This window comes from Augochlora pura, chromosome 11 (genome assembly GCF_028453695.1).
Source record: "Augochlora pura isolate Apur16 chromosome 11, APUR_v2.2.1, whole genome shotgun sequence".
In the NCBI taxonomy this organism is placed as follows: Eukaryota; Metazoa; Arthropoda; class Insecta; order Hymenoptera; family Halictidae; genus Augochlora; species Augochlora pura.
In genome coordinates this window covers 1311729-1325942 of record NC_135782.1, presented here as the reverse complement: position 1 = coordinate 1325942, position 14214 = coordinate 1311729, and the positions used below count along the sequence as shown (strand labels likewise).

Here is a 14214-nt window from a genome sequence, read left to right as displayed (position 1 = left end):
CCGCGGAAGGATCAGTGGCGATCTTTATCCGACATCGAGATCAATTAAGCTACGGAGCACGGCACGGCAATTAATACGACCTTGGACGATATATCTCGAGAGCAGGAAACTGCAATCGGCAGCCGCGGAATGGTCACGAACGGCTACGGAGCATCGGAGTCGGTTCGAAATAGGGGACAGCTCACGAAAGTATCCCATTAACGCCGACGTCTAAATCCGACCCGTGCGCCGCCGTTCGGCCGACTACCTATAGTTGTAACGAAAATGCTTCTAGTCCGGTGTGCATTAACGTGTTTACTCGCGGCATCTGTCCACCGGATTGAACTCGTGTTATTTGGTCAGCGCTGGGGACGAACGATCGAAACGTCGATTCCTTACCGATGAAAATGGATAAAACGACAGTTTTTTTTTTCCTAGAGGTTTTACGTCGCATCAGCTGCAAGGCTATTAGCGACCTTCTATTTAAATAGACTTTGTTACTGTTTATAAAAACGACAGTTGTCTTACGTCGATTATAAGAAATAGAAAATCAAGCAGTTAAGAAAATTTTCACGATTCCAATGTGTTTAATATGGTACATTAATGTTTTATAATTGATTTGAATTTTTATACTGTAGAAGAATTTTTGTACTATTTTAAAGCGTTTTGTACTGTGTTAAATCGTTTTGTAGTATGTTAAATCGTTTTGTAGTATATCAGAGATTTTTGTAGCGTATTAGGAAGTTGTATACAGTATTAAAATATTTCATATTGTACAAGAAATTTTTGTGCATCATTAAAACATTTCGTACGGTATGAAAATATTTTATACGCCATTATAAAATTACCCACCGCCTTAAAACGTTCTATAGTCCATTATAAAATTACCTATCGCAACTAAAACACTTTGCGCTGCGTTGAAATGGATCGAAGACGAGCGCGGAGATTCCGCAGCAAACCGAAATGCGACTTTACTGACCACTCTCCGCGTCACCAACGTAAACAGCTTGGTTTACGACCGGGGACCGGGCGTTGAAGCTGTAAATCAGCGCAGCGCGCTTATTACTCTTTAATTGTGCTAAATGAAAAAAAAAACACACACACAGCCTACGATCCTCGGTTCGCATAAAATCGAAGGAATGTGGTCGCGGCGAACGCAAAGAATATCTTCGCGGCCGGCGGGCATAAATTTTTCGGAAACGACACCGGCCACGCCGAAACCCGAGCCGATAAAACCCGGCTGATAATCGATTGTTGTTCGAAGGCTTCGCCTGAAATAGTCGCGCGCGCGTGTTTCAAAATTCCGAAATGCAAAATTCCCGTAAACAACGGGGCGAGAAAACTTCGATGAATCGCGAGGCGAGACGGCGTTCGAAAATCGGAGATGCTGACCGACGCAGAAAAAAATCCGGAGGAATGCCATTCAAAAGTCAAGATCACCTGTCCGACGGGGCGACCTTTGCCAAAAATAGACGCCACCGCCGGCAATTATTCGGCGTCCAAGCCGGTTCCAGCATCCGTTTAACGGCTTCGAAGACGTATCGCTTTCGAGGTATCCCGCGAAACTCGTAAATAGGCTGCGCGGTGCATTGTGCGGAATAGTTGTAAATCGGTTGCACGGGACACGGGTCGAATATCTCTTCCCTCGCTCTTTTTTGCATCGGGGATGGTCTCTTAAATCTTCTGGAATTAATTTGACACGATGCATCCCTGTTGCATATAATTTTTATTATAATCTGGAAATTTCCTAATTATATTTAGTGCATTAAAAATGGTTTTTGAAAAGTAACGTGAAATTAATTAGAAGCCAATACTTATTGTACGAAACAGAATTTAATAATTGATAAAATAACGTATAGATCATTTCAAAACAATACTTACTGCATCGAAAATAATATCTAGAACAGAAAAATAATTTGACAGTAATGTGTGTACCATCTATTTAAAAGTATCACGATATTTAAAAAAAATAAAGGATGGTACATACTATTGTCAAATTATTTTTATATTATTTTAATAATTATTATTGCTGAAATAAAAAGGACACTCGGAATATTTATTCTCTTCCTTTTTCCTACTGTTAATTTATGGTAAAAATGGATCGGTGATATTGAGAACAAAGTAAATCATTCTATCTAATGAATACTTGCGCGCCTTCTTCGTGCTTAGGCGACTCCACGATAATGAATCTTCGTACTTATTCATGAACGATGGCGGCCCCGAGGCGACATTTCCGACATTCCAGTTTTCTGTTGACCGTGTAAACGAGTCTAATAGAATTCACACATACGCACACATACACACGGTCGCACATATACACAGAAATAAAATTTGCAAACGCGGCACGACGCTCCCGACGACCGGATCGATACCGGGATACCGTCGCCCCTCCTTCGATCACCAACCCCCTCCGGGGAGGTTACTACTTAAAAATTAGCCTCGTCGTCGCGACGTACCCTCACCCCATCACCTGACACTTCAGGGGTTACGAACCCCCCGCGAAACGGGGCCGAATGATCAAAAAGTTCCTCGGGGTCCACGAAGAAATTCTCGCGAGGAGCTTCCTCGCGAACGGGTTGTTTTCGAATATTTTCTAGCTGGAACTGTTTTACAGCGAACAATAATCGTCTTATGCTCATTCTCTTCCATCGAAGCTATTTTATTTCGAATATCAAGCAATTTATGATATTATTTTTTAATATTTATATTTTACATAAATTTAAAGTATCCGGGAATCAACCCTTATCTTTAAGTATTCCTTTAAAGATTTATCTGCTGCGTGAAATTTACCTGCAGCCCCGTAATTACGATGTCGGATCTTTCCCCATCGCGTTCCTCGTCGAGCCGGAATTTCCTGCTATCGGGTCGACCTTCGACACGATTTGCCACTGAATATAAATCGCACGCGACGCGTGCGCCGGATAAGCCTGTATCAATGTTTTCGAAGCCCGGAATACGTTTCGGTGCGGCCGTAGTTCCTCGGCGACGTGTTCGACCCTGGAATTTAAATAGATTTAAATGTCCGCGGAAATTCGCGGCTGCTTTCGGAGCTGATAGACCGGTGTCGATGAACCCGCGGAGATGAGACGCGCGTGTCTCGAGGGCGATTGCGAAAGAGAATAATCGATTGTTCGCGTGGTCGCGCGATTATCGAACGGCTTTTCTTTTTTTTTTGTCGTCGCGGAGAACGACGACGACGATGATCTCGTTGTCTCCGGCGCCCTGCTGCCCGATGCCAGATAAAACTCCCGCCGAGAACGAGACGCGTGCACACGCGTCTTCTTCTCCAGACGAAAACGCGCGCACGCGAATCGATAAAGCGATATCGAAGCGCCGCGCGTCATCGGTGACTCATTCCTCGATTATTCGTAAGATCACTTGTACTTCGATCATTGTGTCTTACTTGGGAGAACGGCGCGACGTTTGCTATAGTTGCGTCTCCGGTCGGCTCTTGGAAGCGTTTGAAATTTTGTTGGTTTTATCGGTGAAAAATAATCGATGACTAATTTATGATTTTATCGAGTTATTGTTTCAGTTATTTCTAGTTTCTCTAATTTATAATTTTAATTGTTTACAATTTTACTAATTTATAACCTCGCTTATTTCCAATTTTACTAATTTATAACCTCGCTTATTTCCAATTTTTACTAATTTATAACCTAACTTATTTCCAATTTCACTAAATTATAATTTCACTTATTTCCAATTTTACTAATTTATAACCTCGCTTATTTCCAATTTTACTAATTTATAACCTCGCTTATTTTCAATTTCACTAAATTATAATTTCACTTATTTCCAATTTTACTAATTCATAACCTCTCGCTCATTGTGCCGCGCCTTCTCAACAAACTATAGCAACAGAAAATTCTGCCAATCGCGTTAGCCGCGACGAAAAATGTTACGTCAAGGGGTTAAACTTGACCGCGTTAAACGGCCAGAAAAGCTGTGCTCGGCTGGGGGTTGCGTGGGCGATCGTTTAAACGAGAACAAGGCGGCCCCTTCTGTGCCGCGGAGACGGTTCGGGGAACACCGGCCGGACAAAATGTCGCGTGTGCGTGCGTAGCCCAAGGCCGCGGCGAGACACAATCGGCGGAGAGACCGTTCTGTGCACGCATGCCAGAACAATTTTCCACCGAAAGGCTTATCGATGCCGATTACAATTTCGCTAAACCGCCGCGCTTGTTGTGCCCCACATTCTCGCGATCGCGGCTAACACGCTCGGCCCGAAACATTTCCCTCGGGCCTTTGGTCGCCACGACCTGTGTTGTGTAACTCGAACGCGTGAAATATGAAAATCATTTTCGTGCCAATGAAATTGCTATTAATGAAAAACAACAGACTATTGAGTAATAATCCGCGCGAGACGAGTCTTACATTTCTGACGAAGTAGGTTATTCGCTGTTCAAACTTTTTTCAATTTTCGATTTCTCGATTTTCAATTTTTTGATTTCTCGATTTTCAATTTTTCGATTTTTTGATTTCTCGATTTTCAATTTTTCAATTTTTCAATTTTCGATTTCTCGATTTTCAATTTTTCGATTTTTTGATTTCTCGATTTTCAATTTTTCGATTTCTCGATTTTCAGTTTTTCAATTTATTATTAAAGTAATCTCAGACGTCGTAAGAAATTGATCGCTCCACCTAATCGAGCAATTTCGTTAAAAATCTTCCCTTCGAAATAATTTGTCAAATTATAATTTACCATCGTTGTCAGTGATCATGGTCGCCTTTATTACGCCTCGCAACAGTAAATTGCAGTACCCTTTATCTCCTCGTCGCCCAGTTCGCATCCTTAACGATTCCGTATGCAACAAATTAGTGTTGTAGCCCGACAGACTAAACGCTCGCACGCCCCCCGTCTTATCTCGTCGAACAGAGAGACACACCGTCGTTCTCTATGTGGGTGGAGTAAGAGCCGCGAGTGGGCTTCCCAAGAATGCAGAAGTGCATCGCTCGGTCTCGCTCCGCCGTCTTGTGCGGCGCGCCGGAAAATTCAACTGGCTTTATCGTTCCGGGACCAATCGAGTTAATGAATAAATAAGAGTTAGTTAGCATGCTAGGCAACGACGACGAAACGGCGTCGTCTCCGACCGTGCAGATAATTCCGCGAGACCCTCTTATTGTCCCGTAACAGATTTCAATTGTTATCTAATTGATATTAAATTTCGGTTCGAGCCACCGTTTAATGGACCGTCGTTATAGTTATAAAAAACACCAATTTAATTTAATAATAAGAATAATGATAATAACAATAAATTTATGCAAATTGCCAACTTACCACAAATTAAACTACAATTAAACCAAATACTCGAAACCTTGTAACAATTAACAAAAATGAATACTTTCTAATGCCAAACCCTAAATTAACTAAATTAAACCTATTAAGATAATTAAAATTAAATATTATATAAAAGCTTAATAATATTAAAAAAATCACCAATCAAGAATCGAAAAGATAGGCGCAACGAATAGCATCGAGATGCGATTATTCCACCGGAGAATTAATTGTTATACCGATGGAATTGTTGCACGGGCGGGATCGTTGGCGCGCTTGGACGATCTCGAGGCCCAGCCTCCGTCTGGAATCTAGAGCCGCGTCCGCGTCGTCCAGACGTCGCGGAAGATGCAATTTCATATTCTAATTCCGCGCGGAGTCCTCGAGTGATCTTTCCTGCGTATAAGATCTTCCGCAATTGCGCAAATGGATCGTGTTCCGCTGATCGACGTTGCGCAATGCGTCCCCGCAGCGACAGCGTGAGGAGGGAACGCCGATTGAAAAGAAACGAGGAACGTAGAACCGTGTCACGCGTCCAGCGCACACGACTCTTCGTTATGACCTTTTTATCGGCGGTGTCGCAGAAATCATTTCCATCGATCGCGATGTCCTTAAATTCTTTTAATACTATGCAGTCTGCAGTCTATGATAGTAATTGAAAGAAAAATGGAGATATAAATAAGTAAATAAATAAATAAATAAATAAATAATAATGACTATACTATTCATCAAAGGGGTGGACCCATTGTTGCAATGCAGGAGAGAAAGAAAGAATAATAGCGTGGCAGCAGTCACGCAAGGGTAGATGAAATACTGCAACAAAAGAAAGAGAGGAAATAAAAAATGAAAGAAAGAGGGAAAATATTACATCGAGCCAGCGAGCATTGTCTGCCCGGAGGCTAAAATAATCGACAATAAATTCGTTTCGATAACAGAGTAATTCGCGCTAGAAACAATTAAAATATATATATATTAAGAAAAACGTTAATTGAGTTCTGAAAAACTATATTTTCTCAAAATCGAGCCGCGCCTAAGAGGTTAAAGAGATAGGTTAGTAATAAATCGGACGGGGGTAGGTTGGCCAGGAATAAAAGAGAGAATCGCCGAGAGATCCAGGGAGGAGAGAATCGATCCCGGTTTTCGGGGTCGGCCGACGGCCTGGTTCCCGGTGAAAATCGAAGAAAAACGCGCGCGCGGCGAAACGCGGAACAAACAGCAGCCCCCCATTGTTCCTTGTTCTCGAAGGAGCGCGCGCGCGCGGCGGCGGCGGCGTCGGCTTTTAGAATTTTAAACGCTAGAGCGACAGAGTCGTCTCCCGACGACGGTACACGGGGTGGCCGAGGACTCCCTTTTGTTCCCCTCCCCCCCTACGGCCCACTCGGTTTCCACGAAGCCACCCCCGAAGCTGCTCGGAGGTTTCCACCCCGCGCGGCGACGGCTTCTTGATCGAACAAAGCGAGCGAGAGAGACGGGAGGAGCCGGTACGAAGCGAGACGAAGCGAGACGAAGCGGGACGAAGTGTTTCCACGGTGAAAAGCGGGCCGATCGTCGTCTTCGTCTTCAGACCTCGTCTACGTCGTCTCCGTCGGCTCCGCGGGCCGATTGTCGCCGCCTGAACACAGCCATTTTATTGTCCTCACTTTCCGTCGTTTTCTTGTTTCCAGTACTTGATGAGCGGCTGGGCGAAAGGATACAGCTTCCGGTGCCAGCCGGTCGACTATTCGACCAACGCGATGGCGATGCGAATGGCGGAGACGTGTTGGTGGTACTATATCAGCAAGTTCACCGAGTTCTTCGATACTGTGAGTATCACGTTGTCGTCCTCCTACCGTCGGGGATCGATCGAACCGCCGAATCGGCCCCCCGGCACTTTTCCGACATCGATATGCTCAACCTCCTCACCCTCCCCCGCCTCGGTGTCTGACTCTTGCCATTCGACGGTCTCGTTTGTGTCTCCCCGGCGGACAGACCTTTGTGCGCTAGACAAATATTGTCTGCGTTAATAATAGATTCTGTAGAGTAAATAATCACGTTCGTATCGAGCATCGAGTTCCACGAGTCGATACGATTTTCTATTCTTTATATTTTCTTTACTTAAAAGATACTTTTTTTTTATTCTTAAATCGACACGATTTAGCACAAGATACATGGAACGGTAAAGACTGATTGGTTTCGTTCTATTTTCCAGCTCTTTTTCATTCTGAGGAAGAAGAACCAGCAGGTGTCGACGCTGCACGTGATCCACCACGGAATCATGCCGTTCTCCGTATGGATGGGCCTGAAGTTCGCGCCGGGTGGCCATAGCACTTTCTTCGCCCTGTTGAACACGTTCGTTCACATAATCATGTATTTCTACTATATGGTGGCTGCGATGGGTCCGGACTATCAGAAGTATATCTGGTGGAAAAAGTACCTGACTACCTTCCAAATGGTAAACACCGTGTTAACCTCTCTATAGTGGGTTGATGGTGCAGTGATCGGTTCAGGAAGTGGACCATAATCCGACCTATCTGCTTCCTTGAATCGTCAGTGCGCCGAACCACTTGCAAACATATTCCTCGGACTATTGTCTAATCGTTACTTTGATTTCCGTTTTAGGTACAATTCGTGATGATCATGAGCCACCAGTTCCAGCTGTTGTTCATCGAGTGCAACTACCCGCGCAGCTTCATGGTCTGGATCGGCCTGCACGGCGTGCTGTTCCTCGGTCTGTTCTCGGACTTCTACAAGGCGAAGTACAGCAACCGGGAGAAGGACAGGGACAAGGCGCGACAGAACCTGCGCAACGGTCTGTCGATCGGGATGTGCATGCCGGTGCTGAACGACTCGAAGTCGCAGCAGAACGGCGTGTCGTCGTACGCGACGATATACAACAAGGAGTACAACAGCTGTTACAGCAACGGGACGAACAACGGCTACGTGGCCAACAACAACACAGAGAAGAAGCTTGTTTAGGACAGTCCGCGGCGGCGGCGGCGGCGTCTGGTTGTGGGAGACAAACTCGGGGCACCGGATCGATCGTGCGATACGTATTTAAGCTCATCGTCGCTACAGGGCCCGAGCTCACGGCGGCACCGGGTCCGCGGGCCGCGCTCGGCTCCGGCGGGCACGAAGGCGGGGCCTTACGCCGATCGGAGGCGGGGCTTAAGCGAGCCGGTGCGGGTTCAGTGTCGCCGGGGAAGGGATCGGAACGACACAGCGTCTCACTTCGCTACGCGAGACTCGTCTGATCGAGCCAGCAGCAGCGGAGGTCTCGAGCTGCCGAGAAGAGGCCCGTGTCACCGGCGGAGAACGGGTTGTCGCCGCGAGAACTCGAGTTATCGATCGCATCACTAATCGTTCACCAGCGGGTGAGAAGATGTCAATCGAAGCGCACGTTTGCGCGCAGCACCGATCATTGTAGCGACTCTGATTTTTTTTGATAGTCCGTCGAACGGACCGGTAGACGACGAGGTGTAGGAACGACGGTGGACGAGAATTTAAAACGCGCACACGGGCCCCCGGCGATCCTCGATCCGGATCCATGATCGGGATCCCGCGGGGCCCTCGTCGGATGGTCCGATTCCGTTCTTTCCAAAAGCGCGTCGCGTTGCCTGCGCTGCCGATCGCGCGTGCATTTTTTGCGTGAGTGTCCGCATGCTTGAGACAGAGGATAAGAAAGAGAGACAGCGTGAGAGCAAGAGAAAAATAGAGTAAGAGAAAGAGAGAGAGAGGGGCGAACAGTATGAGAGAGGAACGAGAGAGTGTGCTATATAAATTTTCCTGTTGTTAGAGAGAGAGACTCGATTCTCGGGGGCCAGGCACGCGCGCGTTCTCTCGTCGGGACGCGCCGGAGATAACGATGATCCCACCACCCTCCCACCCCGCCTCCCCCCTCTACGTCTAGTGGTGTGCGGGTACCTAAACGCTTCGGGATATAGTTCGGGGTTGACACCGGGGTTTCAACGAAGTGGGACATCCGATATCGCGCAAGGACGCAACACACACTCCTACTTATACACACGCACACAACGACACACACAAGGACAAAGATATTTTTTTTATTCTCCTCGGATCGACCGTCCCGCGGGATCTCTCTATCACCTGCGTCCCATGTTGTACGCGACCCTTTCTTCTTTCTTTTTTGTAGAAACCTTGGGGAGGGAGGGATGTTACGAATCACGATTTAAGTAATGTAATTATTTATTTTATATTGGAATATAAGAAAACACGTCTGAAAGAAAAAGAACTCTAAATCACCGAATCTTGCGTATGTCAGCATCCGTTGTCGCAAGCGTGTGTGCAGGTCGCTCCATACGAAGCTGGCCGATAATAATTAGCGTCTTCTTCTTCCGTGATCGTATGAACGAGTACTTTGCTCTCAGCCTGTTGAACGTCGGTGTTACGCGAACGATTTAACTCCGGCGATCAGGCGCGCTCGATGTTCATACGAAACCATAGATAGGCGTAAGCGTGAAAAAGGAACATAATCTCTGCAGAAGATATTCTTTCTTTATAAAAATCGTACAGAGTACGTCGTTCGTACGATCACGACCGACGGAGATATTTAATTGGCTGCTTTCTTTTGGATCGCCCTGTATACACGTATGCATGTATATTCACGTGTGTATATGTCACCTGCTGGAAAACGTTACCGACCACGAGAAACTTTGACGACGTCCCAGTCGTGCCAGAACCTTGGATACCCGCAGACCTCTACCAGTTAACCGTTAACCTCCTTTATCGTTGTCCGACTCTCTATTGCCCGAGTTGCGTTCGATGCGACGACACCGATCTCATAGACACCGTTTTCACCTAAGAGAACCATCCCCCTCGGAACACGCTACCTCACCTGTACCGAGCCTCGTCAACGTTTTGACCCCGACATTGAGACGGCTTCTAGCGGCCTCAACGTTCCGACGGCTCTGCTTTTCTCACCAGAGAAGCTTGAAGAATTTAAATATCACGACTCGCACGATCCCTGTCACCAGGGATGATCCTAAATTTCTATTAAACAGTCGAAAATATGAGAAACAAATGTTCTTTTGTATACCTTCAGAAACTTGGAACTATTAAAGATATGAGAATATACTTAGAAAAAAGTTATACAATCGTTGGTATCTAAGAAGAGAGGCGGGCGTTATGCTGCTTCGAAAGACCCGAAGCCGAATAGCAGTTCCGCAACGATTTCGGTGTATTCGTTTCCTTGAATATTATAATTCTAGTTCAGAAATTTATCCATTGTGGATCGAACCATTTGTACGAATCCTTTTTGGGTGAAGACAGTGTCGGTGGACGATCCCGCGTGGTCGACTCGAACGCGACTGGATGTTGCCCCGATTGTGTTCAAAGCTTTGGTGTTCGTTGTAGGAAATAAGGCGTCCGTCGATTCGCGCGAAGGAGGACGATATATCCCTCCTTCCTCTCTCCAAGCTTGGTTCTCGGCACGGGATCGTTCGAATCGGCGAGCGACGCCAAGCGGTGGATCGCGCCGGAACGGCGACTACGAGTTTAGCTTTTCTACGGCTCGGTGAGAGCCACGCAATAACTTTGTTTCCGCGAGCGCGCGCTCTCTCTTTCCGCACGGTCTTGCACAAAAGGTCGGCGCGCGGATCCAAACATTTGGGAACGTCGGACGCGCGCGCGACATTTAACTACTAAGCAGCTTTCGAAATTCATTTTTATTCCAATATGTATCGAGCGAACTGAACTATTTTTAGAATGCCGGGAGAGTTGAGCTAAAACACGAATGTGTACGCGACGATATTTGTAAGCAGACTTTTGCTACCGCGCACGCATTTAAATCCGATGGGGAACCAAGCTTCCGAGAGCGCTCGAAAAATTCTCTTCGGCGAGAGAACGATCTGTTGTTCGTTGTTCTTCGAACCGGGCAGAGAGAACATCTTCGAGCTTTCGAGGGTGAAGCGGGGGCGGGAATGTTGCCGCGTTGGGTGTGTTCGAAGACGCTTAGAGGGAGGCAGGAGAACGTTTAAGCAGTGTAGGGAAAAGAGGCAGACATGAAAGAGGAAAAAACGTCGTAGCTGGAATTATCCACTTGTTGAGGCTCGCGAGAGAGAAACGTTTTCTTTTTCAGTTTACGATCGCGCCGGTTACAATGAGACCGAGAAACGGGAGGCACACGACCGTGGAAGAAACGGAGGTGAACCGAGAGGGCGAGAAGAGGAAAAACGCGGCGAGGGTCAAACTAACGAAAAATTAAACGCGCGCGCGCGCGTAAGAGAAAGAAACAGCGAGCGAGAAAGAGAGAATGCGAAGGAGGATGTAGAAAGAGAGAGAGAGAGAGAGAGAGAGAGAGAGAGAGAGAGAGAGCAAGAGTGAGAGAGAAGATCCTGTGCGAAGAAAATTCGATGTTGTATATTTTTTACAAGGGAGGAATAGATCGATAATCGCGAGATCGCGGAGAGCGAGAAGAACGTTTGACGTTTGATAAATGGGTGTCAAAGACGTGCTTTCTTGGTGGAAAGTATTCGTATATAAATGAAGACAAACACAAAAAAGTTTATTAATGCCAAGTTTTAAATAACGTATTAGAGAAATATTTGATGAGCCGCGGTGGAAGAAGATGACGATTTGTAATAAAAAGAAAATGAAGAAAGAAAATACGACGACGAGGTGGCGAGAGAAGAAGGTGGTAGCTAGATTGCGAAGGGCGAGAAAATTACGCGACGTCGACAAGACTGTTACTATAATAGACGTAAAGAAATAGAAATGATTAAAAGGAAAAAAAAAAAAGAAACGAACGATGCGTACAGCCGCGAACCTATTATTAACGCCGCGATCGCTCGAGGAGGACAGCACGTTTTCACGATAATTATGCAAAGTAAAGGACGCGTAAACGCGACGACCTTCGGCCCCCGTCGTCGGGGTCCGCATTCCGTGCGTTCCTTCCTAGAATTTGCGACAACCGTCTCTCGGATTCCGCGTCCGAGCCCCTGCGTATCATCGATCATCGAATCGCGGCGCGGATCGAAAACGCGACAATTTCGAGCACTACTTCCTCGGAATTGTCGGCGGTTCGCGCGACTAACGCCACGTTTCGTATCACGAAACGGTGTAGCGGCTGCTCAGGGTCGCCGTTCGAGATCAAAAGGGTCTCGGTCCCATTTGCATCGGCTCACTAATTGCGCGAACCCATCTCGCTTGTAAATACAACGATGGACCGTGGGCCTCGCCACCTGATTCATTGGAAACGAACGAACGGGCATCGGCTTCCGGGAGAACTCGCTTCGAGATGCAAATGGGCTCGTAGACAAGACGGTTTTCCGTGCACGTACACTCGGTAGAACAAGTCTGCCCTTGAGAAACCGAATAACTTTCCTCTCGACCAGAGAACTCGGAAGATCTTCCTCCACGATTTTGTAAAAAAAACCCGGCTTTACCAGACAACGAGCGAAATTCGAACGATGACAAAACATTAAACGAACGATGCGTGTTTTTTTAACTTCCTTGTCTCTGCTTGGTTCTAGCATCGAAGGCTGTGTGTGTGTGTGTTGTGTGCACGCGCAGGCTTATTCCACCGACTGTGTTCCCAGCGAGTAGAGACGTCTCGGAAGCGTGATACCGAGAGCAGCAGTTGCACCGATCGAGAGGAATAGAATGAGATGTCCCCTTGTTTTGCGCAATCATCGTTCTTTCTTTCGGTAACGCCGCCAGCTTTCGAGACACGTTGCAATTTTCGTTTTCGCGCTCGCCGGAGACGAAGCGGGGGCTGCGAGACCCCGTTTCGCTCCCGCCGCCGATTTTCCGAACGCTGTACACAGGAATTGATCGTCGAGTCGACAAATTTAGCGAATAATTTTCTATCTCCGAACGCAACGAGTCCACGCTCTCGAAACGTGTTAATCCCCTTTGCTACCCTTGATCCGTTCACGCACATACAATTTCTCCGCGTGTCCCCCTCTCCCCTCCGCATTCCTGGTCGCGAGCGACGACACACCGTGACCGGCAACCGAGCAGCGAACGAACGCAAAAATCATCGCGTCCCTTTTCCTCAATTTGTTTAATGTCACGCGTAGTAGCGACAATCGCGACCGAAACGCGTTTTTATGCCGCGCGGAACCTCCGTTGGAGACCGCGGATTTTGTGCGCGATAATAATTGCATTTATTGCTACAGCTACTGTACAGGCATTCGTATTTCCTTTGCTACGATTTTACCCAGTCGCGAGGAGCGCCATAGCGTTTCCAAGTTCATCAAAAATCTGTTCTGTGTTCGATCCGCTTGTTTTTGTCGCGAACGCATAAGATCCGCAGTCCGAAGTTAATACACGTTGCAACAGTCACGATATTATTTTAGATGGTCCATAAAACTGTTCGAAGACCCGAAAGCGATATCGCGACTGTTTTCAACCCTTCGCCGCCCTTTTGCGAGCAGACTCCCTTGCGAATAATTCGAATAGTAGATTGTTCGGTAAACGGAGGTTCTCGGCTGTGCTCGATTGCAATGGTGCACCCCGGCGACGCGAAGATAGCGCAGGGTGCAAATAGCATCTCTTCGGCTGACGGCCATCCGGGGCTTTACGGTGGTCGCTTCGGGACCCTATGGCTAAGACCAAGGGTCGTAGTTCGAGGAACAAGCCACCGGTGGCCCGCGGGTGGCCGCGGTCGACCCGCCCGCCGTAGCATTTAGGAGACAAAACCGTTTTCGCACCTGTTAAAGTCTTGCAAACGAATATTTAAGTTGCGCTCTGACGAAAGACTCCGAAATCGAAGAGGAAGGACAAGCGAGAAAGGGAGAAGAATAGAGGAACGAAACCGGGAAGAGAGAAGAGCGAGAGAGAGAGAGAGAGAGGCCCGTGTCTGCCGACGAGGACAATAAAAGCCGAGACACGATGGAAATAGGGACACTCTGTTCGCAGCGTTTCGTCGACGCGTTTGTACAAAGGTTTTTGCCGTTTTTCTCGTCGCGGCCGACCCAGGCCCGAACCGGGCCCGAGCCGTTTCCTCCGTGTTCCTTTCG

At 47.2% G+C, this 14214-nt stretch overlaps 1 protein-coding gene across 4 annotated transcripts in view; it reads left to right on the top strand.

Moving 5' to 3' along the window:
- LOC144476992 (very long chain fatty acid elongase AAEL008004) overlaps window positions 1-12698 on the top strand; it is a 60531-nt gene extending 47833 nt beyond the window's left edge. For all 4 annotated transcript variants that reach the window (XM_078194370.1, XM_078194372.1, XM_078194373.1 and 1 more), the window contains 3 exons: window positions 6922-7059; window positions 7446-7688; window positions 7856-12698. In XM_078194370.1, coding sequence (XP_078050496.1) covers window positions 6922-7059; window positions 7446-7688; window positions 7856-8212 — 738 coding nt within the window. In that variant the 3' untranslated portion in view covers window positions 8213-12698. The remainder of the gene's footprint in view (window positions 1-6921; window positions 7060-7445; window positions 7689-7855) is intronic.
- The last annotated feature ends 1516 nt before the right edge of the window (window positions 12699-14214 follow it).